At 38.0% G+C, this 24,567-nt stretch overlaps 1 protein-coding gene across 1 annotated transcript; it reads left to right on the top strand.

Annotated features, from left to right (window-relative positions):
- Positions 1–1,805: 1,805 nt before the first annotated feature.
- On the top strand, positions 1,806–23,873 carry LOC128913571 (transmembrane protease serine 7-like). Its single transcript, XM_054211386.1, has 17 exons — positions 1,806–1,886; positions 2,217–2,385; positions 3,053–3,177; positions 4,097–4,164; positions 5,146–5,327; positions 5,424–5,462; positions 6,232–6,451; positions 9,038–9,174; positions 10,683–10,780; positions 11,807–11,919; positions 12,792–12,925; positions 16,248–16,355; positions 17,439–17,558; positions 18,194–18,377; positions 19,061–19,332; positions 20,948–21,084; positions 23,715–23,873. Exons 1-17 carry the CDS (start codon positions 1,806–1,808, stop codon positions 23,871–23,873), a joined length of 2,346 nt encoding a protein of 781 aa, XP_054067361.1.
- Positions 23,874–24,567: the final 694 nt, after the last annotated feature.

The raw sequence follows: 24,567 nt of genomic DNA, 5'->3' as shown, positions 1-24,567 counted from the left end.
ATCATATTTGATAAAACTGTTCAGTGGTGGAATTTCTTTGCACGTCGCCTGGCTTGCACAATATTTGATTCTGGAGTACAAATATGGAAGTAACAAATACCCTTTGTTCAAACCTTGGTGAAAGAGGAAGAGACCGACCTTGTGGTGGTGGTTGTATGCAGACAGCTGGAGACACAAAAGGATGTGCAATAATAAACTTCTGCGACTTTGTGTTTGTTTTCCAGGCACAAATTAAGTGTATGTGCAACCATCTGTCGGGAAGCTGAAGATACAATTGACCACCTAGAGACAGAGCACAAGTCTTACTCAGCCATTTCCTCTGAGGTGTGCATGGCCCAATACAGTAGTAACTATGAAGCAGCAATCAACAGTTAGCACTCTTGCTAATCCTACTTTTCCTACTTCCTCCAGCAAAAAACAGCTGACAGAGAGAGAGGGAGAGGAGGGATTGTGAACTCAGTCTTCTCAAATCTGTAGGGCTCTCCTTTCTGGAGATCAGAAGTTCTGCAGTTAAGCATGGAAGAGAGCATTAGTCTTATTCCTTCTCCAACTTCCATTTTAATTAACTGCATGGGTTGGACATACTAACTCTTTCATTTCTTGCCTTAATTTCCCCATATTTGAGATCATTCACAGTTTATCCACTTGAGAATTTGAATTCTTTTACCTGCAGGCAACCTTAACAAAATCAGTAAATATCGTGATGTGTATTGTTCCAATGATCCTGTCCTTGCACAAATAAAACCAATGCTTCTACCATCTGAGAGGTATTTTAAACTGTGATGGAATTAGGTTCTCTGACTGTATATAGTTTTAAAAAAATCTTGATGTAATTTTTAGAGATGAAGAAAAAGAGGTTTTATTTCCTCTAGGCTTTTTCTGTGGGTTTCTCTTCCATGAAGGAGGGGGATAAAGTATCAGTCAACCAGCAGGTTGTGTGTGTAGCGGAGATAGGCTGTTGAAAAAAAGAGGACTAGAACAAAGCAGCCTGTCTACAGTTGTAGTTTGCGTCCTGAGCTGTGAGGATTGCCTTCCAATTAATCCCTTTTGTAGTCTCCCTGTGATCAGTGTTGGGGGTTTTTTTTGTTCTCTTTCTGTTTTCTGGAGCTGAGGTTTCTTGGGCCTGTTTTGTTTTTCCGTGTTTTGTTCTTTGTGCACATGCATATTCTCTTTCTCTCCCTTCCCATGTATAAAATATGTTATTTCCCCACACACATCCTTGGTTTTCTTATTTTACAAGCAGAACTTGTTGGCTTGATGACTTAAAAGTGCTTTAATTCTGAACAGGAAATGTGAAAGTGAATTGCTTTGCAATTATGTTTATTTTGTGGTACCGGTTTGAGGCTGGAAAATTCAGGTGGTCTGTAGAATTGTGCATTTCTTCTCTCTAACAAATGTTTCTGTGGATTCCAGCAGGTATTCATTAGAAGTTGCTTCATTTGCCTTGCTCTGGGACGTTTTACCTGCAAACTGTTTGCATGTCCTTTGCTTGGTGTCATAAATTATCTCCTATTCATGTATTTCTGAAAGAAGAGGGTAACTGATCTGTTTTCAAATGATGGGATCCATATCCTACTTAGCCAGTTAGGGAAACAAAGAGTTACAGTGACGGTAACTTTTCCTGCCCACCTTCTTTGATTGCAGATCAGCTGGCTCCAGCTTCAAGCAGCATGGCAAAAGCGAAATGAGAGAAGCCTGGTGTGCGTGGCGGGGAGAGCAGTAGGCTATTCTGGGTTGTGTTTTAGAAACGAGGTTCATTTAGGACTTTGTTATTAGGATTGTCAGAAGGCATTTGTCAAGGCATCATGATACGGGCTTTCCCCTCCAGCCGGGTTTCCGTGTACACCATACCAGCTCCATATGACTCTGAGCAGGCTGCAAGGCAGGTAAGAGACACCAGCTAAGCTTCACAGCAGGAACACAGTAAATGATCTCTCTGCCCACCATGCTGTGTATTGACCTCTGTTCTTCCTATGCAAACTGTTCCTAACCAAAGCGATAGCAATCGTTCCCCCCACTTGCATAGCTTGAAGTGCGTCGGAAATATTTGGGTTTCATATGTGACATAGCTGACATCACCTGTCTTTCATAGCATGAAAGATATTATCTCAATTGAAACCTCCTCAAAAATTAACAGGGTAAATATACTAAAATATGGTACAATAGCTCTTCTTGTGCTGTCTTACTAATTGATGCCTTCCCGTGTCTTTCTCTAGGAAAGTCCGCATATTCGCTACTGCCCATCCTACCGAGAAGGCTTGTGTCAGAAGTGCTGTTTCTTCAAATGGATGAGGCTGTGTTTCTGGAGGAGATGGCTTCTAGGAACATTACCTATAGTTTCTTTAATAGTTACAGTAATCGTGCTAGTCCTGCACTATTCATTCTGTAAGTGTAACTCTCCAGCGTGGTCTGGATGGGATGGGGTTTTTTTCCCACTGTGGGAATGATTAACCTGAAAAGTTCTGCACTAAGCAGCTAAGCATGTAATGTGTGTATAAACTACTGACTTTCCCTTCTCCTTAATGTCTTTGCTAAAGAAACAAAGTGCACAATAGTTTGCAGTTGGTAGTTGCACAAGAATAATGAAGGTATGTATTTTATCTCTAAATTTTTTGTCTCTGCTCATGAATGCCATCGTTACTATAATTGTCATCTTTCCCAAGAACCTATAGGAATTAACTGTGTATCTTCTATTCACTTTTTCAAAACAGAATGGCTACCTAACTTAGGTACACTCCTTCCCAGACCTCAACACATAGCCATTAAAACATTATCTCTTCAAGAGTATAATGCTGCAAAAAATTGAAGTTTAACAATTAAGCTTTCTAGTAGCAATGCTTGCCTGAACATGTACTTCATTCCCCTTCTGTCCTCCTAGGCATTATTTTGTCAATGGGATTGACTCAGTGCTCTGACTATTACTGCATGTTTCTCTTAAGAACTAATACCTACAGATACCAAGGACAAATATGTGCCTCTGCAAACCTCTTGTTCTGGAAGCTTTTCTGTAATGTTATTAGGTGTGCTAATTTGTTTAACCCTTTTTTCTCAGCTCCAGCTTTCTCCTTTATTTATATTGGTGGAAGTGTAGAAATTCCTAATTTGACTTACACAAATGACTTAAATGATCCAAAGTCACAGAAGTTCCTCCTGCAAGCAGAAGCAATCCAAAATTATGTAAGTTCCCACATAACTATAGCAATATATATTTATTACACAATGAGACTGGGAATGAGGAGAAAACTCCAGTTAGTCACAATTTTTTTTCTTTCAAAGTAGTAAGTTTAAACCTAGCAAGTGGCTTGGCGGTGTACATCTTTAGGCATGTAGCTAGGTAACCGGGGCTGTGTGTCTCTCAGTAAAGCCAATGTTTTCTAGGTAACAAAACCTGTGGGTTTCAATGTTATGGGTAAATTTTTCTTCTTAAAGGAATTTGGAGCGTGTTTTTTTGTTTTATTTTGTTTTACTTTACTCAAACGCTCTTCCTTGTTACATTTTTCTCATTGATTTTCTTTTAGTTATAGCTCCAATTCAATGCTTAACGTTTTGTTTTGGTTTCCCCTATCCCCCACAACAATGCTTGCTTTCTTGCACTTCTTATTTGAGTTCCTATTTGTGAGATCAATACTGTTTCCTGGGCACATGTGAACAGCAATCTTAAACACAAAGCAGTTCTCTGTTATCCTGTATTTCCCAGAAGAGCTAATCTAGTGTCTCAAAGCTGCTTTGTGCACAGCCAATACAAGTTGCTCATGTCGAGATTGTATGCCAGCAATTTAAAAACTGACACAAAAATATAAATGTATTCATAAAGTTTTCTTTTTTTGTGGCTAATTAAGAGCTATCTTAATGGTCTTGAAATGTGATGTGACTTAAAAGTAATTTCATTTTTTTTGAGTGGAAATGAATGCACATGTATGATCCTTATTTGATATGTTTTGTGGAAATGATGGATAGTGCTTCTAATATGGGAGGGGGAGGAAGAGGAAAGGAAGAAAAAGACAAATACTTTCTAGCATAAGAGAATGACATTAAAGAGATATTGACACTAAAATGTAATGCTTTACATTTTCTTTTGCCATGGTTTAACTGTCAGTTTGCAGAAACATATGAGTCTTCCTCCTTGGGAAAGTATTACTTGAAGTCTGTAGTGGTTGCTTTCAGGTAGGTACCATCCCAGATATTGTTGTGTTTGTCTTTCTTACCTTTTTTCATACATTTTAATTTAGTTGTATGGGAGAATATGCAGATGTCTATAACAGGGAATTAAAAATGCAGAAATGCACTTAGGTATTTGAGCTCAGAGCTAATCTAATCGTGTAATTTCTGTCATGCCCTGTAGAATTGTTGAGAAAAATTAAGTTTGATTAATTGTGGCTTGGTTTACAGATTGCTCTGTAGTCTATTCACCTACTTTTGATTTTTGAAATTGCAGTTCAGCAGGGTTTTTTCTCTGCCACTTGCAGAATCTTAATTTGGTTTGCCAGTTTGAATGGAGTTCCTTTCTAACTTCTCAAGACAAAACTTAAAGGTATAATTTTGGGCAAAGCTCCTGTAAATACATTGAGCAGATGGCTACTACTATCCTGATAGGCTTTCAAAAGTTCTGGATGGTCAGTCCATAGGCCATTTTGAAAGGAAGAGTGTGATTGATTGACTGTCTCTTTAAATCACTTAAGTAATACTTTATGTATGCACACATATGCGATATTTATTTTAACAAGAATTGTGTGAAATGTTGTATCAAGGTATGGGCATAAAATTATATTGTCATATGGTGTGAGACTCAATTAAAAATGTTGAGGAAAATGTGTCTAGAAATGTAATATGGTCTTAAAAGTGTATAATTATGCAGCAGGGATGGAAACATCCAGTTCTGTAAGAATGATTGCAAGGATTTTCTGTGTGGTGAAGTTTTCAGCCTCCGTGTGTTACTGTTTAAGCAGCGTATTTTTGAAGTATTTCTATGGTATAGAAAAAGCAATTGTTAAACAAGAGAGCTTTTTGCCTTGTATTCAGCTTCAACTTTTTGCATAGCAATTCAACTGTCTATGGAACTGTGAAAGCCAAAAATGCAGACCAGTGGAAAGCATGTCCAAAATAATAATTAGATTGCACTTATGAGGCATTTTTTTCCCTCCACAGTGAAGGAGAGTCTGGACTTCGAGCTTACTACTGGAATACATTCTGGGCACCACAAGATATGGTTGCTTCTCTTAAAAAATTAACCCCAGTGGAACAAAAAAAAATCAGTAGTAAACAAGCAGCTCAGCTGTTCAATTCTTCTGGGGAGGAAGATTTTGATCTCATTACAATGGAGCTTTTTGGTAACAATGTACCTGTCATTTAATACTTATTCTGCCTTATTTTCTTTCTCAAGTTTGTTTCTTTGGCTTGTGTAGCTGATAGTTATTAAATTTCAGTTTCAGATTCCACAGAATATGATGTGATGCTAAAATCAGGTAATTATTCTTCAAGCCTAATTAATATCACTATGGGGGAAAAAAAATCCTGTAACATAAAAATGACAGTTTCCCAGTTATTCTTTTATCTGTAGGGCCTATGAACTAAACCAGACTGGGAACCTCTGTGGCCTGTGCTTCAAATAAAGGCTGAGATTAAAATGTCTCACAGCTTTTATTCTGGTGTTCTGACTAGAACGGTTGAAATTCAATAGATCCCACTGAACTGCAATGAGCTGTGGCTCCTTTTCTTGGCATCTTTTAAAAAGCTAATATATAAAATTAGACATCATTAATTTGTCTTGTGACGAGATCATTTTGGTTCTTCATAGTTTGTGATCAGCCAAATACTGTAGACCTTTAATTCTCTTTGCCTCGTTTCTCCCTATCAAGCACACGTCAAGATTGGTGTCATATTCTTAGTGTTCTCATTGCATGGAGAGGGGCGAAGAGAAAATGGCAAAGGAAGCAGTAGGTTTCAAGCAGAGATGGTAGTAGCTGCAGCCAAGTCCCCTCCTGCTTGCTGAGTGTATGATGAGCTGATGGTGGTGAGGTGCTGCGCTTTCTCGGCTAGAGCAAGAGGAGAATATGATGCAGCCTGGCAGGGAAAAGGGAACAAAGTTGTAAAAGTAAGGGAAGAGGAGATCAGAATAGTCAAGAAGTGCGGGTAGGCGATTATTGCCACCTCTTCTGAAATTTTATCCAATAACTTAATTTATCTTTCAACTTAACAGTTTTTCAGCCATTGATCTAGCTTCTTTTGTATTAGCAGTATCCTTTGACCTGTATGCCAAGCCAGGCAACAACAGGACTCTAACTCTGATGAATCCCAAAAAGTCTTTTTATCAATGGAGGCTGCGAGTTCCTTCTAACTATGTGGTGAGACTGGTAGTTATCACTTTGCATGGTGTCACTCCAGAGAGCTGTGCATCACACCACTTATCAGCATATGATTTCCTTCTTCCTCTGCAGAACAAGATCATTACAAGGTATGATAGTACAGAACAAAGATGTTTTATTGAGCTGTACAGAAACTCTCAAGCTGTCACAATATCAAAATGATATCAAAACGGCTTCCAAAATGTAAGATTATAAATACAACTTAATTAAAAATCTTGTGTAAGGCTATAAAAAGTTCTTCCATATTATTCTCCCCCCTCAATGAATTATAAATTCTTGTGGGTTTTGTTCTACATTATGACTAATTTCTACCGGTTTCGATTTCATGCATTTACTGTCACAACTCAAAAAGATACAGACTTTAACTTTTTTAGAGTATTGTATTCTATTACTTTTAGAAAACACATGTTTTATAACAGTCCAGTCACAAAAAAATCCCTGTTCATAACAGGGGTTTGTGTGTATGGAAGGCTCCAGCCCCGGAGTCACTGTGTAGTCCATTTGCATAAATGAGAACAGATGATCTCGTAACCTTCAGTGGCCACACTGCTCCCACTTTCCAGAGCCAAATTTCATGTGTGGACATGTTATCCACCATGAACTTGTTTTATTAACAAAATAAACAAACAAGAATCTGTGGATGGATGGTTTCAACGGGGGAATTATTTTTTTTTTTAAAGAACTTTTAGGAAGAGACTAGCTGAGCATGCAGATTCAGTTGGCAGTGTCTGAAACACATCTATTTAATAGTGATTTTACTACTTGAAATGAGTAGGTGGTCCTCTTCATCTCTGTTAACATACTTCTCTTCCTTATGCAACAAGCCAGAGGAGCTTGCCATTATTGGCAGACTGTCGGAAGGCCAGGAGTGGAGTGAACACAGTGTTTTTGTAAGGAGTTAGACTCAGATTGTAGCATAACATGGAGAATCCCATTCCTGATGCTGGACTACATCTGCTCTGCTGCTGATTATGGGTTATTGCCAGGACTGTTAGTCCATTGTGCATTATTAGCGATGGTTCAGCTTTTTAAGAACCAGAAATGTAGAGTCAGCAACATGCATGAAAGAAACAGGAAGCTAGCAAAACCAACAAACACATGTGTAAGATATAACATGTTCAGAGAACATCAATGCATTAAGTTAAGACCAAGTTCAAGAATGTGCATTGATGTCCGGCTATCAAAGAACTGGAACAGTTTGGTGACTGAAATGATCATAAAAGCCCTATGGTGCCTCTAGAAAGTTGACTTTTTTTGGTTACTTTTATTGCCAGCCTAGCAAATGTGTCTTTTCGCATGTGTCTATCAGTTTTCTACTTAAGCTAAAAGCAGCTAGTCTCATACTTAGGACAGATGCATGATATCCATGACAGCCAGGAATTGTATTATAGCCATTATTCCCTGACGTCCAGGTCTAGGATCACACATGGTGATTAAAATGATTCTCACGAGTTTCTGTAAACCGCAGTAATACAGCTGTTCAGAGACAAATACTAGAGTGAGTGAGCTGAGATTGCGAGGTGTACTGTAAAAGTAGGCATGTCGTGAACAACTCTTCTCATATGTGCTTGCCTTGCCTTTCTGATGATACTGTGACAAAAAGTACAGCTAGAAGATAAGCCAGACTGTTGACAGGGTAGAATATCAAGAAGATTAAGATGCTGAAAGATTTCCACGTGGCAGTGTGAAGGGGACTCAAATTTTTCATTATATAAAGGATTTGACAGATATTATGATAAAGAAGATTTAATAATGTCTACAGAAGAGAAGCAAACCACAGATCCATTGAAATGGGAGCAGGAAATAGCCTGCTAAAAGCAGAAGAGGACTACTTTCAGTTTAAGGTTTAAAAATTTGATTTTAATGCTCTTACTCTGGATCTCAGTGACAAGTCAAAGAACTTGATGCAGGGGTATGATGGAAATACTCTCTTACTGTGAGGTCTGATCTTAATTGTTTTCATTTGCTGTGCATAGAAAAAGAGAAAGGTGTTAGAAATTTTTCACACAAAGTTGTGAATTAATGAAAAGAAATCCAAAATATGCTGCGTATTTCAAAATGGGATAAATATAAGAGCAAATTTACAGATGCAAGAAATAGCGTCTCAAATTACAAGCAATAGTAAGTATTCAAGCTTCAAGATATAAATTAACTCCTCATTATTTAAACAAACGAAAGACAATAATAAGAAACAGTTGCCATGCATGGCACTCCACATCTTGTGTGACAGCTTTTGTGACGTGAAACGAAGCCGAATGTTAATAGATTGGAAAAGCTTTGGGTTTGTTTTCTGTTGTGTTGGTGCTGCACAACACTGCTGCACTGGCACTTGTTGCCTTTTCAGTGCTACCCTCTACTACTCAGTACCACTATCACTACTGAAGTAACATAACCTGGTACTGCCTTCCTGATGCTTCTACAGGTCTGAAAACTCCAGGGCACCTGTTAGGCAAGAATATCTGTGATCTTCACCCTGAGTGACTCAGCCTCAGTGCTAGGAAACTCGAGCATCTTGTGTAGTGTCAGCTGGGTGGAAGAATAAAAGGGAAGTGGTAGCCAGGGGAATATTTCTGAAACACAGATGACCAGATCAGTGTTATTTCTGCCCAGTTTCTCAGCAAAGATGACTGGAATGCAGGAAATGTTTTTTTAATGTAATCTTTGCCGTATTTCAGATGGTGTGGACCTGGGGCCTGGACTCCTGTTGTACGTTTAACTTCGTCAAGTAATGTAATGTTGCTTACCTTCTCGCTGGACCGAAGAGGAGAAAGCAACATATTAAAAGCTCACTTTCAAGCCATTCCTAAAATCAGTAAGTAATTACTAGAAACAGCCATCTGACGTAAGCACACCTATTCCTCTTGTTGCCTCTAAAAAAAGTTGATACTGCCTGAATGTATCTAGGGGGAGGTGATGTTGGCATATGAGTCAGGGAATTGTCATTCTGATCCACTTAAAAGAAAATGGCTGAGAACTGAGCAAAGAATAGAGAAAATCCTTTGGTCTGGGAGATTTTTTGTCTTCCTGATTACTACCCAAGTCATCTTTCCCAGAGATTACTCTTACTACGCAGGTAGCACTGTTATTCATGAGCAATGGTAGCAGAGCAGCCAGCCAGATAGCACTACAGGCACTCTATGTCTAGCCAAAGCTAGATAGCCCCAGTAGCAGAGCAGCACTTTTATCATTTTTGGCAATCTATCCCAGCTCTGGGAATGCATGTTTAATGAAAATGGAAAACAAGAGCAAACACTTAGTTCTAATATGTCTTTGATCCTTTTCTGAAAGCACTGTTCCATGTAGTTAACTGTATAAGAACAGTGTGTTCAAGACCCATGAAGTATATTCCAAACCTATGCAATACTATGAATTTTGCATGAGTTCTGGATGATTAGTGAAATATTTTGAATAATGATAAACCATAGTATTTTACAGGAGATATAGGGGTTTTGCAAGTGAAAGCTTAGCCACAGTTATTTGGTAAGGTCTAAGTGAAAGAATTTTGAAAATTAAGCATAGGACTATTTTTTTAACTTGTGGAATAAATCATAGAGCTTGTGATAAACTTCTCCAAAGCTTGCGCATTTCAGCTTTTGTTTCTGTGGATGCTGCTTAAGCAAATACTCTCATCCCATGAACATTATAAATTAGAATCACTTCATTGTTCTGAAGATGGGCACTCCAAATTACGCCTAGCCCAGGTTTTGCCACAAAATTTTGCTATTTTCAAAATTGTCTTGATTTCTGTTATAATCATATTTGCATTCACTGTGTTACCTAAAGGAATCCAAAAGCACTAAGGACTGGATATCTAGGAGAGTCCTTGGTAGAAAATAAAACCTCATAGATATTGTTCAAATGTGACATGAATTCTCAGACTGAGAACTGGCACACAAACTTCCCGGTTTACATTAAATTAATCAGAGGTTTCACTTCGTTGGGCTGATTGCTTTTTAATTTTTGAAAATGTCTACAGAAAGTTCAGAAGTAAATTGGAAGGGAGAAGTCTGTTTTGTCCGCATTTAATTGCTTCTTCTGCTTAACCATCAAAGAACATTTTAAAAAAAAAAAAATACGGTCAGAGGTGTTTTGTGCCTGTCCTTTAATTGCGATTTGATCCAAAAATAAGAGAAATTCAGAGAGATGGGGAGGTGGAAGTTACATGATTTTCTGTTAATATAGGCAAAACCTGAGTTTAATATGGCCACAACTCATTCTTCTAACTCTGTACGTAGGAAAGAGTCCTTGCAAATGAAGTAGGCTCTGAACTTTAGCCCAGCTGAGATAACTGTGTTCCTTGCTGATATATTTCTCTCCCAGTGTGTGGTGGTCATTATATTTCCTGGAACGGGACACTGAGTTCCCCTTATTACCCAAGTTACTACCCACCAAACATTGACTGCAGCTGGATCATCAGAGTAAGTGTTGGAAACTCTTCTGAGTAGCGATGACTTCGCTTTATGTGATTTAGACATAAAATTGGGAGAAATGGCTTTCAATGTGGGTGAAATTAAGGGAAAACCAGACTGATAGCACTGCACCTAACTTCTTCTCAGGCACCCTTTTCTTTCCTGATCTATGTAAAAGTGTCAGCTGTGGGAAGGAAACATTGCCAGCTTCCAAAAGGTTATTAATCATGACAGAAACAAGGTGGTGGATAAGATGACAAATCCTAACAGACAGAGCAAATTGCTAATAATCAGGGCTTTGCTTCTATGCCAGAAAGAAAAAATGGTTATGTAAATCGTGCCTCATATGATGGATTTCCCTGTATTTCCCTGAATTCTGCAAACAGGACCTTCTCTGGCTCAGAAATTCAGCTCTGGAATTCCAGCAAGCCCTTTGGCAGGACTTAGAATCTGCTCATGATTCCCACCAACTTCCTGGTGTGTTTAGCTGTTGCTCCATTAAGCATTTCACTACTTTTTTGGCTTTCCCTGGAAAAGGAGGTTCTTCATGTCTTTTAGTTCGTAACAGTCACTACCTTTCACCTGCTCAGTGAAAATTATTAGCAGCTTGTAGCATAAAACTCTAATCTATGTGCAAGAAAGGGAAGAAAAAGGCTTTCTAAAACAGATGCATAACTAATGCAGTTGAGTGCCTACTGGCTACCACAGATGTCTTAAACTAACATAACCTACTGGAACGTGTGGCAGTACAAATATAGCATGAACCTCGGATACATTGCTTTGTGCTGGCTGCAGGAAGGCTTACACTACTTTATCTGGCACAGTATGGCCAAAGTTGGGCCTAAAAACTTTTCTATACATGTTTAAAATAGCGTTTTCTTTGGTTCTTCAAAGGTGCTGTTTTGCATGATAAAAAGTACAGTATTTTGCAGTATACTATCTGATAATAAGTATAACAAGATTTACCATCTTAAAAGCACAGGCCCTTTCATTTTGTGGATGTATCTGTCAGGATATTTATCCTTTTATTTTTAGGCACCATTGCCTGGCTACAAGCTCTCATTAAAAATCCTCGTAATACAAATTCAAGAGAAGTCTCCAGGGTCCAGTAAATGTGATAAAGACTGGTTAGAAATCGATGGGGTTAGGTGAGTAAATACACTATTTTCTGACATTAATTTGCACTTTGATGTTCTGCGTAACATACTGTGCTTAAGAAAAAAGCATCTTGCCACTTCCAGTGCAGAAAGATACTTTTCAACAAGAATTGGCATGCTTCCACTGAATTTCGACAGACTGGTGTTCTTAATACTGCCCTAATACCGAACACTTGTCATTACGTTAATTTCAGCATCCTGCTTTTTCTACAGAGTTAGGCTTTTACTTACTCTGTTATTCCCCTTAAGAGCAATGATATAGAAAACTGCAGGATTTTATGCAGTTGCAGTTGAACTGTAAATTCCTAGCAATCACTTTGACATGGGTGAAGAGCTTATGTCATCTGAAGTTTCATTTTCTATATCACTTACTCTTCAGTGATTGTAATTGTTTTCCGTAAATAACACAAATTGCAATAGGTGTGCTTAAAAACCCAAAACATTATTCAAAGTGATCTGTCTCTTGGAAGGAGTGGATTTAAACTGGCAGCAGCTGTTGGGTTTGCCTGTGTGATCCCGTTACTGGATTTGTAGCCTTTTGAGTTTGCAAACCTAAATGGGAAATCTGAAATCAAGCATGCTTAGAAGTGGTTTGTATTATAAGGTATAATTCTGACATTGATTATCTTGCTGTATTTTGTTTCAAAGTCTGCTAGTCCCAGAAAAGTTGTGGAGTGGAACGCATTAGTAAATAGTGTTTCTAATACTTCTGTTGGGCTGTTTTAACACTAAAAAAATATATGATCTTTATTGTGTTGTTTTAAAGCTTTTTGGCATTGGTACCCTTCAGTAAAAGGAGAGGTAGCTGGATGGAAGTGGTCAGTTTGGTTAGAAATTAATTATTCTCACTTTTGCCTTGCTAGATACTGTAAAGCTCTTTCAGAAAACAACAGAAACAGAGAATATGGCTATTCTGTCACAATCAACTTCCATTCCGATGAACTGGTCACCCACAGAGGGTTTTATATTGAATACAAAGCCTTCAGTCACACAGACCGTAAGTGAATAAGCACATACTTTAATTTTTAAGGAGAAACCTTTGAGAAACCATGCTTGACAGACCAGCAACATACAAGTTGAACTTCCTTTTTCTTAACCTAATTGCAAGAGATGAATGTTTAATGTATTATGTATTTAATTGAACATATAGATGTATAAAAGTAGATAAAAGATGCTTTTAGAAGCTAGCACTTATTTTCTTAATAACACTTCTGTAAAATGGGAAGTAGAAGTAAAATTTCCCAATTTCTGTAGATCTAATTATTTGGCACTTTGCTAACATCTTAAAATACCCAAGCAGTAACATGAAAATAATATAACAGAGAGCCTGTAAGCATGACTATTCTGCCAACAGGAGTTGTCTCGACCGAGCGTGGTTCTGTAAGACTTAGAGTATTTATGTATTAAGATCTCTGCTATAGATTCTTGCTTTGTGCCTTTCATTAGAAATAAGTGTTGGATTTTGTGGTCAGTCATTCTATAGAACTCAGGGATTTATTTTTCCACCGATGTGTGTCTCTTTCTACTGGAAAAAGTTACAAACTATAATGTGTGCTACAGTTACTCAAAAATGGTTCAGAGACAAGTCAAAGCCTCAGAATACTTTTTTTCTACAGAGAAAATCCCCAGTCTTTATTGCGTGTACAAGTCTTTACTTTCTGTGTGCTCTGCTCAGTTTCTAGCCAGCAGGTGGCTCAAAGTCATTCAATCAATCCTTAGTCACAATCTTAAGGATCTGTATTAAGACTCACCAGGAGGGGTAGCTTAGGTGTGATGTGTCAGTATCAAGTTGATAAAGTAAAGACATTTGTGGAGGGCTATCTGAGGGAGCAGAATGTATTGAGAGCACTGGTTTTCCACGACAGCCTTGCCTGTAGCAATAGTGAGAGGGGGTGAGGGGTGGGGAATATTCATTATGTCCCACATCTTTAGTACCTGCAGCCACCCGCCTCAGATTAGCTTCTTCCCATTGCTGGGAGCCTACCAAAGCAAGGTTATTGAAAGTCTCAGACACTGCTCTGAGTTGACCTGGAAAGCCAATGCCGGCCATCAGCTGAACAACTTCAGGGAATGGTGAAGTGAACACAGAGAGACTCCCGATTTGAGCTAGTGCTAGATGCATAGTGTATGCTTTCCTCCCACCAGCATCATATGCAAGGCAGTGAAGAGGACTAAATAACTCCAGATTGGAATTGATAAAATAATGTTGGGCAAATGTGTTTGGTCCTTCAGTCTGATTTAGCTGTTAGTTTGCCTGTGGTGCTAGAGGGGGAAAAAAGTGTTTGCCTGTGGTGCTGGAGGGGGAAAAAAGTTTAAGTTGACTCAACCTGGGGAGAAAGGGGAGATTTTCATATCATCCTTTTTTTTCATATAATCTTTTTTTTTTTCCTTTTTTTTTTTTTTGCTGGCACATCTGAAAAAGTGGAAGAGAACACATATTTTTGACATAGTGCAAAGAAAACCCTTAGCATCAATACTAGTTGTTAGTTTAAGTGAAAGAACTCCTTGGTGAAAGGCTGTTCATAATGAAATTGCTAGATAAAGCACTTATTCATATCAGACGTGAAGTTGGAGTGGCGTAGCACAGAGATGAATTTCTACAACATTTTAATGTCAGGGAATTTGTATTTCTAGTACTAAGGAGAATGCTCCTGTGTAAAAAATGCATTGCCTTAACAAAGAGGTGTTTGCTATCAGTAGTAATTATGCATCTGCGCTGAATCACTTTCAACCCTCAGATTGAGGCAGTGAATATGAATTTAATTTTCAAAGTCCATTTAGGTGAACACTGATTGCTTGACAAAAATATTTGGCAGATTATGCCAAGTAAGATAGCATTTCCTTTTTTAACATTCAATTTAGTTTATAAATGGCACTAGCTTTCATTTTTAATAGCCATTTTAATATTTCTTCATGGTACAGTCCTGTGTTAATGCTAGACTGTAACAGCATTTCTAGTGCCATTCATTTCTTATTTTTCTAGCTTGTCCTTAGATGTACAGAAGGAACATGCGTTCCTTCAAGCAATCAGCCTGAAGGCTGGAAAGGCTGCTCAGATGGTAGCGATGAAATTAGATTGTGGTAGGGGAATTATTTCTTGTTTCTGTTCTACTGTAAACAATTTTCTCCAGGTATTTTAGAGACTAGCTGAAATGATTTTTAAAATATTGGTGGCTGTCTAAGATCACATGAAGGATGTGAGTGAAGATCTAAAAGTCTGGAGAAGAGGCTGTGTAATGCACCTTTTTAAAGAGCGGGAGAACAGAAAAAAAAAAACAAGAAGGGAATTTTGCACCAATGTTTACAAGTTAAGCTTCAAAAAAAAAAATTAAACAATAAATAGTCAAAGTAAACTATTTGTAAACAGTGAAAAAGATATTAAAAACCAGCATGGAGTTGTTTATTTTGTTTTAGTTCTCTCCTGTGAGAGAATAAATAGAGGAGAAGTTGTACTTTGACACTTTCTTGTGTGACAAACATAGCAGTAAGTAAAGGAAACACAGCAAGAAAAAAATACAGAAAACTGTTCCCAGAGAATGGCTGCCAATGTCTCATTACCAAAACGGAAGGATATTTTTGTTGTCATTCTGCCAGTATCTGTTATGGGACATCTCATTATTTTTGTAAGTAAGTGATCTAAATGATGGATTAGAGGAGATGCTTATGAAATAGGAAAAGTGCCACACAATAGAGAGAGGAATGTATTAAAGAGGGATGTACTTATAAATGATCCTGACAAGCTGGAGAACGAAATGGAGAAACGTATATTCCATTCAATAAAGACAATATCTGAACTTAGGTAATCAAATACACATGTGGATTGCCTAAGTTGCTTTTCTACTGAAAAATGTCTGGGGGGGTGATAGTGACTCAAAAGCTGACTTGAGAGTCACAAAGTCATACAATTTTCTCTGTGTGTTTAGTGTTTGTCAGTTGTTTTGTTGTTTGTTTGTTTGTTTTTTTAAAGTGTCAGGCTAGGATGTAAAACAGGAGTTTGAAAAGGTCTTCCCAGTCACCAGTGGGAAGGCTTCAGCTAGAGTATTGTATCCAGATTGGGCACTGCACATCAAAGATAGGAACAATGAAGAGATGCCAGAAACAGTGATCAGAAGGTAATCCAAGGGCAGAGAGCACAGCACAAGTTAAGACAATGCAACAAGGAGGCTGGCTGTCACTGGAGGCTACCAAAACCAAGCTAGATGAATGTCTGGCAGAGAGATGGCACAGTAACATCAAGGTGATCTCTGGTAGGGAGTGTAGCACATGGCGGCTAGCCATCTATTTGGATTATAAAGCATTTACAGATCTTCCTTCTTCAGGTTGTAATCCAGAACGGTTGAACTGTGTCGATGGGAACTGTAAGCATCAGTATAAGAATTGTAAAGATGATGACAGCTGTGGGGAGGACAGTGATGAAAACAACTGCTGTAAGTATATATTTTTAGCCATTTCCCAAAAGATGGTGGAAGGCAGAAGCAGGAATATGCTTATTTTAATGGATAAATGTAGTATTTCTATATATTTTTTCATAGTACAAAGCACAAGTTTCATAACAGTGAAAACAAAACATGCAGAGTCTAACTAGTTCTTCTAAGAGTCTAGACAAGACATTAACGAAGGATAACCCAAGATAACAGTGATTTTAGTTAGATGACCTAACCACAACTTGCTGGTGATCCTGTTAGAACAGCACTTTTTCCCCAACTGATGCCACATCAGTACCAAATAATGTAAGGGAGAGAGACATAATAGCTTTGGGACTTTTGCCCTTTGCCACCTGCACGGTCTCTTTACTGTAGATCCACCATGGTTATGGACATTGCTGGTGCTACTAATGTCTCCCTAGTGACTTGCTGCATTTTGCCTTTATAATTTTTACCTTGCTTTGACTTTTAGGTCCTTGAGGTAGCGAGGAGTATGTCCTTGTTTGTTGACATAAAATCCCTACCACTGTTTAGAGGTCGCTGTAAACAACTGTTAATAAGAATGATACTAATGGAAGCCTATTGCTGAGCTGTGTGGATTCTGTCAGGATTCTGACACAGTAAACTGTGATAGTCCTTAGCCAAATATTTACTGGAAGGAGGTATAAAGCTCTTCCACAATTTTCTCAACTTTCATTTAAAAACAAAAAGGTTGACTTCTAGATGATATCTGCTGTGAAGATTTATAATTTGTGATGTCAGTAGTGCTGGTGAAAGTAAAACAACAGATCTGACAAGCCTAGCTTGCTCAGTTTAGAGTTAAGTAAAATGCGAGTGAGGACAGTTGGGGGCTCTTCTGTCTTTTTCCTCATGGACAGTGGAGATCATTACAGTGTGATCATTAATCGGAGTGGAACGTTGCCCCTCTGCATAGAGGGACCAGTTAACACCATTACAGACTATGACTCCAAGCAGACTGGAATGTGTAGCTTTGAACAACTTTTACCACTGATTAGGTTGAACATGCAAGTTGGTTTAATAATTTGACCCCAAATATGTGACATTATCGTCTCTCTCTTATTTCAGCCCACAAAAGTTGCTCCCCTTTTGCATACAAATGTCTCAATGGAAAATGCTTGCTGAAACCAAATCCTGAGTGTGATGGGAAAAGAGACTGTGCAGATGGATCTGATGAAATGAACTGTGGTGTGGTAACATTTATTTAAAAATTAGTTAATGACTTTATGTTAATGACTAATAACTGAGTCAGGAGTTTGTGCTATGGTCAAGCATTATTGTATTAAGAATTGATCACATCAGCTGTGAATTTTAAAAAAAAGAAATCTTGTGGTAATATTTGTATGAAAATGTCTGTCTTGAATTTCATACTGCTTCATTTTAAATCCACTGATCCATTCTGTCTACGATGACTTATTTCAAGCAATGCACAATTCCAGGATAAGCTGGTAGGTCTTAGTGCTTGTTTGAGCTGAACGAAGTGCAGTCAAGGAGCTGTGTATATAAGGCGGGAAAAGATATGAGATTTTATTCAAGTGAACTTTTGGAAACAACCCAGCTTAGAATTGTGATTAAATGTCTTTTTTGAGTTACTAACCTCTTTAGAAAGCTATAAGGGAGGATGGACAATGATTGGTTTATTCCTGATCTACCCATTGTGTGAAAATGGGCAAGTATCCTTACCTTTTTACCAATTGCACAGTAAGAAAATACTTTTTTTCCAACTGCTTTGAGGCATATGGCTAAAAGTTTATGTATTAAGCATAGCAAAGTGGAATGACCTTGTGGTTTTTGTTACTATTTTATTCAATTATTTCTATTAGCTTGTGGAAGATACCAGCTTAAGAAAACCAGAATTGTTGGAGGTGAAGATGCAAGATCTGGAAAGTGGCCTTGGCAAGCAAGTTTACAGATGGGAGTGCTTGGCCATGTATGTGGCGCAACTGTTATTTCCAATCGGTGGCTCATATCTGCTGCCCATTGCTTCCTGGATTCTGATTCTGTGAGGTATGAAGAAGTTATACTGTCATAGAATATTTGCAGTTTAATAACCTTACAGTGTTGCTTTCAAAAGTCTGCAGTAGCTAGTCCTTGTCTAGACAAGTAACTCTGTGACATAAACCCTCAATATTGTTTTCTGATGGCTTCAAAAGTCATAAGTATCTGAAGTAATTATTTCATCTCCATTGCCAGTGAATCCTGCATGATAAAACACACTGTTTTGTTAGATTTAGTGTAAACACTGCTTTTTTTTAAGAAGGCATGGATTTGCTGAGTAGAAGATATGCCCCTTTCTCCCAATAAAAGGGCTATTTATTGATAAGTGGAATGTAAAACTCACCAGTGTTCAGTTTAGGTAGTGTAAATTGAAAAGATATACCTCCTGCATGTGGCAAAGAGCAAACAGTTTAATAATACATTTTTCTGACTTCAAAAGCATGGTACATTGCAAGGAATTGGTCTTACAGCTTCAGGAAATTATTATTGTTAAAAATGGTAAGTAAACCCATTATTTAATATTTTAGGAGGCACAGACCATGACTATAGTGCGTCTCTCATCCTAAGTGATATTCTACTCCATTCACTTTGGGTTTGATGAATTTCATCAAATACTGACAAATAGATAAAATAGAGTGAACTGTCACTGCATTACTTTCCAATGGGACGTTCTAAAAACATTCTCTTTACAGATACTCCGTTCCTTCGGGATGGAGAGCATATATGGGCTTACATACTATTAATGAAAAGAGCAATCGTGTAGCTATGAGATCAATCAAAAGGATTATTGTCCACCCACAGTATGACCAATCAGTCTCAGACTATGACATTGCCCTGTTGGAAATGGAGACGCCTGTATTCTTCAGTGAGCTGGTACAGCCCATTTGTTTACCCAGCACCTCTAGAGTATTTGTTTATGGAACTGTCTGCTATGTAACTGGCTGGGGAGCCATAAAAGAAAATAGTATGTTCATTTCCTGGATATGCTTCTTGCAAGTTTGGCTTAATCTTAAACTTTAACAATAAAATATTTATAGTCGTAAGAGAAAATGCTTTGCTTTATTTAGTAGGTCTATAAAAACTAGAAAATGTCTCCTTAGCTACAGTCTGTGAATTCTGAATATTTGCTAGGATGGCAGGTGATAAGTGCCAATACACATACTTAGGAGTCACAGACCATTGAAAAACAAATTATCACAGATTTACAAAAATGTGCCCCTTTTCATGTTCATGGCTCATTTTATCTGGTGAAAGGTCATAAGCAATCTTACAGGTAGCAAAAACAGCAATTATTGCAGAGAAAGAAAGTGTCTCTACCACTGTGTTTGACAATATGAAGCCATGAACAGCAATAATTGCAAAAATATTGTGGAGGTTTTTTCGGTTTGTCTGTCTTAACCAGAGGCAATTTAATGTGTGCCCCATGAAGAGTTCTGCTTGCACGGCTTGGAGTAGCAGGCTGCAGTGGGGAGGTGGGAAGAAAGCAGAGTTGGAGAGGGGTCGCGGGGGGAGCCCAAGGGATCTTGGCCCTGTCTCAGCACTAAAGAGGAGCCAGCTTTGAAACTCGGGCTTTGTCTGCTCCTCAGCATTTGCAGCGGTCCCCACAATTGCCCTGAGACATAATCCCTCATGTTTGATCAAAAGCCATATGCTATGATAATTCTGTCTTTCTTAATATGCTTTTTAAAAAAAAAGGTTTAAATCTAGATTATAACGTAATAGCCTAATGAATGTAATGGCTTTACAATTGATACCTTCTTACAAAGTCTTACTTTGTAACAAAATTATGTAGGTAATATTTAACAATCAATATAATGGCATGTGAAAAAAAACAAATGTATTTTTTTATCTTACCTGTTTCACTCCCAACACACCCTCAGAGTCAAATGAGCAAACCAAATCCCAGTAGTACTTCCTCTTATCATCCAGGTACTGAAAAGGTTATGTTCACTGTTGGGTCAAAACATGACTGAGGATATTTAGTTCATAATGACACATTATGCCAATGCTGTGGTACTACAGTACAGAATTAAACTCTTAACAGCATCGCTTGTGACTTACAGGCTTGATTTTTTTCATTTCCAACCCCCATCCCCACCCCCTCTCCTCCCCCTCCCCCCGCTTCATTCCTCATCTCCTTCCCTAGAAGTGAGAGGATGGACGAGAGTGTAGAAATTTCATTTAATAGGATTTGGACAACATTTGGAGCACAAACATAGTGTAAATAACAACAAAAAGCTTTGGGCATAATTTGAAATGGCATTCAAAGTTAGTCCCAGTGTGTGGAGCCTGTATTATACTGATAATTTACATTGCTTTTTTATTACTTTCTGGCAGAACAAGCTCAAAAGGATAAAGACTAAGGAAATGGAAAGGTGGTGCATAGGGACCTGTATGTCTAGAGAGTAGCGTAGACAACAGCTTTCGAAGTTGGCAGCAGGCAGCAATTGAGGGGAGGGGAATTACGCTCCTGCCATCAAATGGGTAGATTTTGAGTTCAGAGCAAATCTCTTTTGTTTTGACAAGTGGTATTTCTATACCACCATAAACTCTGCAATACCATTTGTATTTTTTTCTAGGTCATCTTGCCAAAACACTGCAGGAAGCTCAAGTGAGAATAATTAACCAAAGTGTTTGCAACAAGCTGTATGATGATCTTATCACATCGCGTATGCTGTGTGCTGGGAATCTTAATGGTGGCGTTGATTCGTGCCAGGTAATCTGGAACTTGTAGAGAAAATACAAAGGAATATTTGTTTATATTGGAAAATTGTTCCAATTTGTTGGGGTTTTTTCCTCAGTAATAGAGTGAAATGACTTGAGCAAATGGTTAATTTAACATGGTAATTAAAGGCTCTCCAGAATAAGGAAGGAAATTTGGCATAGATAATCTCTGAATCTCTTGAGAAATGTTATTTTGCAAAGACAAGGGATAAACTGCGTCAAAAAGAATTATTTTTCATCTTCAACAGTTAAGTTTCCTATAAAAGAACAGAGATGTAAGGATAAAGGGAATAAAGTAAGGGCCACCTGTGATTTTTGCTATTCTAATTGATTTTTTTTTTCCTTTTTTGATGTCTGAGTGTGAGATTAATGAAATACTCTAAGAGTATGATGAGTAATGTATTGTTACTGTTACAAAGAAATACAAAAGGCAAAGGTAAGCTAGGTTTGATAAATGCAGTCGCAATTCATTTCAATTAGTTTCAATAGTTTCAAATGTTCATTCATGTGTATAGTTACAAGTTGTGATTACATCATGGTATGACAAATTATATGACCTAGTTTATTTGCACGCACAATCAGAAACTGCTCTTTGGACGTACTTCAGCTGTCTTGACTCTGCCTTTTTTCTCCTCAGTTATTAGACTGGTTGTGTACTTTATCAGTATTTAAACTTATTATGACGAATATCCACTTTCAAAATTACAGATATGGTTATTATACCAGTTACTGTGTAAAGGGAGAGAAATGTGTTACTGATTTTAGACTGTGGTAATTTGATAGAATTTTTGTGTAATATTTTACTATTTTAATGTAATAGGATAATTTTTTGCAAGATTATAGCTTGTAATGGGTCAAACTTCTTTATACAGGATAGACTGTTTGCAGGATCTTCCTGCAGTCTCTAAACTCTAATTCAATTAATTATTATTTTTGTTAACTTTACGTGCGGTTTGTGTATGACCTTAGACCTTGGAACTGTTTTGCAAAACATGTTGTTTTAGAGGCTTGATGTTCCTCAAAAAAATGTGATGCTTAAGAAATGCCCTTGAACTTGATGGACATTTTAACTGATTCAGCTGTATACCATACTGGCCAATCCAGTTTCCAACATGGTGTGCTGTGTTTGAGTCCTACTGTGCTGGCCCTCTGGGCCTTTAAGTTCTTTATCCGTTCTTTGCTTTTTTTCTGTCTTTTCTGTCTCTAATATATTTCCTCTGCAGTGCTAGAAAGGAATGTTGTTGGCAGTTCAGAAAACTGCCACAGCACCTGAAACCATTTTACTACAGTTCCAGCCTCCTTCATTTGTTTTCATTTCTTCATGGACACGTAAGCTGTGCCTGTACTGCACAGGTTACATGAAGCTTCCAAACACTTTTCATCTTTAGATGATGTGATATACTTAAGTGAGAAATAAAGTGTTTACTCTTTCAGACTTTATTTTCTTATCACACTAGGATGTCCTTTGGTCTTGGTTCCTCTTTTTAGGATCCTTCCTCTCTCCACTGGCATACAGCCCCTTTGGTCTTTCAGAACTGGCTTCGGTCTTTCAGAATAGACCAGACTATATAGCCTCCTTTCTCAAGTCCCTGAGATCAGCCTCTTGGATTATCAAAATTGTCAGTACGACAGCAGCACGAGAGAGAGGAAGAACTGTTCTGGCTTCTTATCACTAGATAATTTTGTTTGGTTGGATGATGGAAGCTTTCTATTGTTACTCTTTTCTCAGTACATGGCTTTCTTCTGACCTCTTCCGTGTTTTAGCTCCAACTGGGGGCAGCAAACAAAGTTCAGGGTCAATTTGGAGGCTGCTCACTGCCTTCTATGCGGAAGGAACAGCTGCGAAGATGAGCTGAATTCATAACTGCTCGGAGTTCTGTGAACTGGTCTGTTCACAGAAGGCGTACAAGATTAAAACAATGAAGGACACAAAGCATTTGTGAGCCCAAATGCATTTTAATCCTGTGAACTGAACTAAGTGGGAGATTTTACTTTTCAAAGTTGGTGTACAGATCTGCATGTTCCCTTTGAGAAGCCAGTTCTTATTTACATATTCCTTAGCCTTTGTTCCTTCCTCTCCCTCTGTGAATGCAGACACAGTCTTGATGATGAAACTGCTGATGACACTTAATGATGACTGCTTTGTTTTTTGGTTTTGCATTTGTTTTTTCTTTTTTTGGTTGGGGTGTGTGGTATCATTCTGTTCCTATTTAGTACACAGTATAAGAGTTCTGCCTTCCACCTGTGAAAAATTTATGGTCAAATGGTAGCAGAATTCCCACTTTCCATCCCTGTCTTCTCCTCTCCCTATTCAGCCTGTGATTGGTTGCTTTATGAATCCTGTAATGGGACATTAGCAATGAGTAATTTTTTTAAACTTCTTCTTGCCATTGCTTTATATTGATTAGTGTGCTACTTCCGTAAGTTAAAATAAATTGAATAAATTTGACATCTAGCTGGGCACATTCTATTCAGAATTAAGATTCTAATATTAAATTGTAATTTGAGAAAGAGAGGGGCAGGTATTTACTGTCCTTAAATAACCTAACTTTTGTTACAGTGCTCTCTGTGTGTATGTGTGTGCGTGTGCGTGCACTAATGGCTGAACTCCCTTCATTTCAGGGAGATTCTGGAGGTCCCCTGGCCTGCACAGGAAAGGGAAATAGGTGGTACATTGCTGGCATTGTGAGCTGGGGTGAAGGATGTGCTCGGCGCAATCGTCCTGGTGTATACACTAAGGTGACAGCACTTTATGACTGGATTCGTCAGAATATAAACTGATGTGCCAAGCAGAAAATGCAGATCATCTCCCTTATGAGAGCTGCTTCCTACCGTGGTCGGTCATGTCCATCCCTGATGATATAACATGAAAATGCCATTGACTGTTTCTTTGTGAAAGAATGCACTTTCTTAATGAAGAAACTATAATTTGCTGCTCACCTAGCAGTAACTGTTCAGATCCAGAGATACTTCAGATTCCTTATGGATTCATCTTCATTATCCCCAGTAGAAGGAACAGTACTGCCTTAAAAACAAAATAAAATGGATTAGAACTTGCAATAAAAATGGACCCAAATCTCTCTTTTGCAAATCTTCTCTCCTCCTTCCATCTCCCTCGCTATCTATATATATGTTTCCACATACGCATATCTGGATGTTCATGGCCACATCCTGTATATACTCAACTCATGTCTATTACCTTAGTGATGTTACAGGATTCTAAACATAATTATTTTATGTTTCTTGAAAATACAAATACTGTAATCAGTATAGTCTACAAAGTTGAGATTAATTCATTCTCTAGTTAAGCTGCCACTACACGACTGTTCCTTTCTGGGCTAGCTTTTGGGCTGTATCCTGTGTTTTCCTAAAAACATCAGATATATAGCTCACAAATGTTAGGATGCAAGAAATTTGCATTGAAGAACTGGAAGAGTATCATTTAGATTCTTTGAGATGATGTTTAAATAAGAGG

Source organism: Rissa tridactyla, chromosome 1, assembly GCF_028500815.1.
Source record: "Rissa tridactyla isolate bRisTri1 chromosome 1, bRisTri1.patW.cur.20221130, whole genome shotgun sequence".
Classification (NCBI taxonomy): Eukaryota; Metazoa; Chordata; class Aves; order Charadriiformes; family Laridae; genus Rissa; species Rissa tridactyla.
This window is presented reverse-complemented; position numbering and strand designations above follow the sequence as displayed.

Excerpts from the sequence above, each read along its gene's own strand:
- LOC128913571 (XM_054211386.1), top strand. The coding sequence starts at position 1,806 with ATGATACGGGCTTTCCCCTCCAGCCGGGTTTCCGTGTACACCATACCA. Across the intron at positions 5,328-5,423 it reads CATTACAATGGAGCTTTTTG|TTTCAGATTCCACAGAATAT; the intron begins GTAACAATGTAC and ends ATTAAATTTCAG. Across the intron at positions 21,085-23,714 it reads GTGGCGTTGATTCGTGCCAG|GGAGATTCTGGAGGTCCCCT; the intron begins GTAATCTGGAAC and ends CCTTCATTTCAG.